Here is a 6308-nt window from a genome sequence, read left to right as displayed (position 1 = left end):
TAAAGCTATACATGTACAATAGGTCTATCAGGCATACATTTATGTCCTGGAAATAATTAATGGCACACAATTAAATAAAACGTATTGAGAGAAAATCGCTTGCAAAATTCAATTAGAGTAGACTACAGTACAATTACACTGTTTTCAATACATGCAGCGAGAGGGTTATATTATACTCAAACCTAAGAACACAGAGCACTCACACTGTACATGCAGACTCACACACGTTTACATATGCACACTCAAACATAAACACGTACATACCCCCACTCCCTAACACATGCAAACAGTACACACACACACACACACCTTAGACTGTCTTCAAATCAGCCAATGTTGTCTCAGTTTCAGCATATCAGAATATTTTCAATGTTAACTTTAAAAACTGATGAAGAAATACCGGTAGTTAATTTAAAATCCCCTTTTTCTCAAAATCTCTTTGTGACATTAACCTAGAGGGAGTTTGTATTTTAATTGCTGACACCATAGCTCCTGGCTCTCTGAACCAAATAGGTCCCCTTGCAGGGTACATAATCCATTATCATAAATCAGATGCACCAACAAAGACAGGTGCTGCATGAATAATTAAAGGTCGCTACATTAGCACTTCTGTGGAGGTATGTGTCGGAACCAACGTCATTGAGCAGAGTAAAAGCACAACAAAAAACGACACTGCATGAGTCTGACTCCATCTGTCTAATGGTCTTTTTCTGACAGAGATGATGTATTGGTCCTAAAAAGGAATTCACAAAAAAAGGCATTATCCAAAAACAAAGAGGTCTAACATCAATGTTGTATTTACGGAGATAGACGGCTTGGAGCCACATTTGTCCCCAGTCTTGCAATGTTTCTGGGTTTCTGGTGGTTGAGTTGGTAACCTTGCCTGAACTTGTGAAGGGATAGCCAGGTTATCAGGCCCCGTGATGAGGAGTCCAGGGAGCTGGAGGCAGGGTGGGATTCACTCTTCTACTCAAGGAGAGGTCTGCTCAGGCAAAACACAGGCACAGGGACTATTCCTGGGGTTACAGATTGCCATTCTTACATTAATTACACTTGAAGCAAATTCATTTGGATTTCTGCCCAGTGGGAGATAAGGCCTGTCTGCTGACAAGATGAGGAAGGAGCCTAAAAGGAAAGAGAAATACCTTGGGTGGATGCTGTCCCGTTTAACTTTCCTGCAGCACTTTTACAGTATAGGGAGTTTTACAGACTCCTGTGGCTCATCCATGGATACCAATTCCTTTCCTATTATGTTAAGCACATGGGGAATGGCCACAGGGAGGAGAGGTGTTCCCCTTTACCACATTTGAATAGTAGCAATGATGTAGGAATAAACATATAGAACGTATTGTACATGAAGTAAAGACAGATGTAAAATAAGGTTCTTCAAATTGAGTTTGTGCAGTTTGTATTGACTCTATAGCGTATGTAATGTGCTTACAAAGTCATATTGTATCACATGGACATGCCTTTACAGAATAATAACCAGACCACAGCCAAATACTAAAAAAAATACATCACATTTATTTGTACTGACACCATGAGTCATCACAGAGTCATCATCTTTGTCTAATGTGTTTGGGCACTACAGGTGAGCCCCTGTCTTCCACCTCCTCTACATCCACCAGTCCACATGGCACCAAGCACTGCTTTTTGCTACCAGGACAACAGAAACTTTGACGTAGCTGACACACACCACTGTTTTTCTCTAAAGGTAACACAATGTACAAAAAGCAAGTCTGGAAATAGTAATATCCTCAGTACTATAAAAAACTTTTTTCCCTTCATGTGTGAATAAGAAAAACAATGCACTTATCTCTACTGAGCTGTTGCTGGGTTGCTTGTTAGGCAGCCAAGGGGTAAATTGATGCAGATAAGTAATGAAAAGAAGCAGCCCGGCTGATCCCTGTATTACAGCCACAGCAGCTTTCGGGGAATTGTTCACGGTCTGTGAAGCCCCAGAGCTGCAGGAGCCGTCTGGAAGTAGTTAGATGCCAGTCAATAGGAAAACGCCCCATAAAGTTAAGGTAAATGATAAAACAAGTCTTTCCACACAATGTACACTACAGTACAACACTACAGTGATGTTGGAAAGAATGGCAAAAAAAAGGTCTAAAGTTCAGGCTCAACATGAACAGGAAACAAAAGAGTTGAGGTGTTATCTGAGACTGTCCTTTACTGGCAGAAGCAGTACCCCCTCAGCTGATCCCAGGCCCCAGGCCCTGTGGGACAGGTAAGGCCAAAGCAAGCAGACAGTCTGGGGGATGGAGGAGAAGAAGGCGGCTGGGTCCCACAAGGGAGATGAGGGTGGCTTGGAGGCTTCACTAAGAAGCTGAAGGCACCAGAGGAACCAGGAGCAGAACCGTCCACATCAGGCCCAGTGGCAGGCCACTGTGCAACGAGCACTGGCCACTTTTGGCTCGGACACCTGGAAAAGGGAAAAACATTCAAAATGCTATTATTACTTCTTATCAGTAGGGCTGTCCCCGACTAATATTTTCTTTGGTCGACCAAGACTCGACTAAAACGTTTGAAAAAACGACTAATTGAAATTTGAAACAAAAAAAAACGTACAAACATTTTCCCGATCTGACTCAATGGCTGCTGGACATTGCAGATTCAGCCACTAATAGCCTACTAATAATAGGACTTGTATCACCAGTCCTGTTGTAACCGAATGCCGATGGTATTTAGTATCTCTTACAATGTACTACAAATTAAAAATATTGATTCTTTGACATGCAAATCATCAGAGCGCGCTTATCACTGCCTGAACTTGCGCCATGCGAACTTACGTAGAAGCTGAGTGGGGAACGGTGCAACAGAGAAATATTTTGTTGTCTTGGCCGGAGAAGATAATGTATTCGATTTGGATGTGATTCTTATAATAGGCATATTCATTTTTCAACCCAGCGCGTTAGCATGAGCGAAGTAGGGCTAGGCCAACTTACGTTTTTCAGGTGGTAGGCTACATCATATTCGACGTCGAACTATGAAAAATAAACCGTTGTTGGCAGAGTTTGCATTCAACGTTTTTCCAGTCACCCGGTACTTTGTAAATGTACTTTAATGAAATGCTGCCATACCACAGATTTCTTTGCCATTTTGACTAATAACACCGACAAAGTAGGCTGTGGCAGAGTTTGTAGTTCGGCAGCCAATTGTGCTCGTGCCGTGTGCAAGATACCAAAACAAAACAAAGCGCAGATTAACGAAAGGGAAAACAGTAACACCTTTTATTTTAAATTATATATTTTTAGAGTTGCTTTATTGGTCTTAAATAATATAATCTACAATTCCTGTAGAACATTTAGTTAATTCAGCAATAATGACACAAGCGGGAATCAGATCTCACACTGCCATACGGCAGCTCAACTAAAAAAATCTTATTCGACGAAGAGCATATCGACCCGAAAATCGACTAGTCGACTGAGTGGGGACAGCCCTACTTATCAGTATAAACATTGTTCTCTGAAATCAAACAATATCTGCCAATTAGTAATCGACAACAGGTATTGTAATACTTGCCGACAATGTACTAACAATGTAATCACTGATTCTTACTTACTTTTGGGGACCCACAATATCCAATAAATAAAGCACTCACTTAACTAATACGTTATCAGGTAAAATTATTTTTCTTGATAGTTTTATCCAAATAATGATTCAATAATGTGATAACACGTGGCAGCCAAAACTTATTATGTTATTCTCTCACAATGATATTACAGCACATTAATCCAATATGATTTTGTATTATATATCCACTGGCTCAAAGTTATTTTTCCCGAATAGCTAATTTGGCATTTTGTACAAAATGGGGTTTCAGCTTTTGTTTGTCTTGTTCTTTGAAACATAATTGCTTGTGCAGCAGTGAAGGTATATTTGTGTGGGGGTGGTAATTAAAACAGTATTAGGAAACAAAAAACTTGGCTCACACAAGAGCAGTAACTCAATTAGCGTTCCAAGAAAATATACAAAAGAGAAACCGAATAAAGCAGATGGTGTTCAGGAAGAGGGGGAGACGGACTTTGAAGAGGGACCAAAGCCTCGTCTCTGTACCTTACCAGAGGAGGTGAGCACTCGGACCTGAGAGCTGGCTGCCCCCTCGCCACCCTCACTAACTGCCCGCACCTCCATGATATAGGTGCCACCCTCCGGCAACGAGAGCACCACGGAGGGGTTGATGGTCCTGGTCACCTGATGGTGTCCTCTTCCTTCTTGGCTTAGTAGGACCTGAATGACACACACAACATGTCTGTTGATTCAACTGGTCATTCTGCCAGAGCTAATAATACAGCGGCATATGGCTGTGCCGAGGTCACTGGCTTCCAACATACTGCTAGATCACTGAGGGTGTTGGCAATGCTTTTTGACCCTCTACCTCTGAATTTTTTCCATTTGAATGCTGGTGAGAGAGATTACCGTGTATCCAATGACAGCGGACTCATTGTCCTTTGATCTGACTGGGTCCCAGCTCAAAGACACATTATTGCCCTCTTGAATCCACATGAGGTTGCTAGGAGGTTGAACTGGAGCTGAGGAGAAAGAAAGAGAGAGCAAAAGAGGTAGAGGCATGGGGCTCCGTCAAATTCAGATGCATACATACAATACGTTCAATAAAAGCAGATTTCCTATATTTTCATTCACTTCTCTGTTTTTGCTCATTAAACAATACCGTAGATGATCCAATGTACAACATTCAGAAGACATTTAGAAGGATGTATTGTATGTCTCTTTGTTATGCAACAGTGCTGCACTCACGGTCTTTCCTTGTGTTGGCTGTGATAGCACTGCTGGCAGGGCCCTGGCCGATGCTGTTGAAGCCTTTCACTGTGATGAAATACACGCTGTTGCCCTCCAATCCTGTCAGCACCATGGAGGTCTCATTTCCTAAAGTCCTCCTCCTCTTTCCTGACTCCTCCTGTTCCATGTCCTTCCAGTAGCACACCTACCAAACAAGCAATAAGTAAAAATACATTTGAATCCCCAAACACTCATTGGCACACGTTCACTTGCACACATTCACCTGCACACACACGCACACACACACACACACACACACACACACACACACACACACACACTCACACAGTACACATACTTCATATCCTTGTGGTCTTCCAGGACCAGGATTGGGCGGTTTCCAAGTGACCCTAATTTCCGATGAAGAAATGCTGGAAGCCTTCATGTCAGATGGGGCCTCTCTTGGCTCTGTGTAAGAGAACAGTGAACTTTACCAACCCCACTGAAACATGTGGTGCTGCTTCTAAGCTGCTGAGAGCTACTTCGTCAAAGCTAGGGGCGTGAATGAATCATTCCAAATACGATGTCCGATTATAAGATCACAGGACCAAGTTGTATTATATAACACAGGCAGTCAATTAGATATACACAGACCCATTTCTTGAACTTCTTACGTAATTGGGCAGGTCGTGACTCTTGTACTTTACATGTAACCTATCAGAAGGACTCACCCCCTTCAGCAGAGTAGACAGTGACCACCCCACTGAAGGGGCCATCTCCCTTGTTGTTGTACACCCCCACCTTCACTTCAAAGGGGGTTAAGGGAGGGAAGGTCTCATCTCTATACTTGTAAGTTGTGGAATCTGCAGATGTCACCATTTTCTCCTTCCAACCTCGTGTCCCATTGGCTCGGAACGCCACAATGTACCCAAAGCCTTCACCGTTTTGGAATTCTTCAGACACAGGCTTAAAGCAAGGAATCAGAAAAAGAACAGAAATCGAACAGAACAGAAAGAGCCATGAAAAAAAATATATTTAGTAACATAAAACACATCTGTCACTGCTGAATTGATTATCTTTTTAGGACAATTATCAACATTATAAATCATTGGCCTCAATCATGATTTAAATGATCCTCTAAAGAAATTATGTTTCTGCATCAGAGTAACAAGGTAAACCAAAAATGCTGTGCATAATGCTTTGGCTGATGTAAGAGGGTTCGAACTAAACATAGCACCTACATCCTCAGAGAGCTGCACTCAAACCCTCCCACCTACAGAAACATTAATTGTGTTCTTTTCATGTGAGACCAATATATTCAACAGGAACAGTATTTGTTTTTCACTGGTATATGAACATAGCAGACACTGGTAATTGTGACTCTTGTCTGTTGGCAGACAACAACTTGTCATCAGGTAATCAGCTAAGGAGAAGGATAGCTTTCTAATGGTACTTGGCTGAAAGGTATCAGTGTTAAGCACAAGCACATTGGCATTACACTTCTGTAATTGAAAGGCATATCATTAACATATTTCTATTTTGGAAATCCTCTTTTGTGAGAG

General features: G+C 41.9%; 1 protein-coding gene across 1 annotated transcript in view; it reads right to left on the bottom strand.

The window, feature by feature from the left end:
- Positions 1-1503: 1503 nt before the first annotated feature.
- Positions 1504-6308, bottom strand: part of cntn5 (contactin 5) — a 52193-nt gene continuing 47388 nt past the window's right edge. The window contains exons 18-23 of the mRNA XM_067245831.1: positions 5478-5712; positions 5105-5214; positions 4765-4951; positions 4426-4538; positions 4068-4236; positions 1504-2428 (exon numbers count right to left, since the gene is read on the bottom strand). Coding sequence (XP_067101932.1) covers positions 2325-2428; positions 4068-4236; positions 4426-4538; positions 4765-4951; positions 5105-5214; positions 5478-5712 — 918 coding nt within the window. The 3' untranslated portion in view covers positions 1504-2324. The remainder of the gene's footprint in view (positions 2429-4067; positions 4237-4425; positions 4539-4764; positions 4952-5104; positions 5215-5477; positions 5713-6308) is intronic.

The sequence above is a fragment of the Osmerus mordax genome, chromosome 11, assembly GCF_038355195.1.
Source record: "Osmerus mordax isolate fOsmMor3 chromosome 11, fOsmMor3.pri, whole genome shotgun sequence".
Classification (NCBI taxonomy): domain Eukaryota; kingdom Metazoa; phylum Chordata; class Actinopteri; order Osmeriformes; family Osmeridae; genus Osmerus; species Osmerus mordax.
This window is presented reverse-complemented; position numbering and strand designations above follow the sequence as displayed.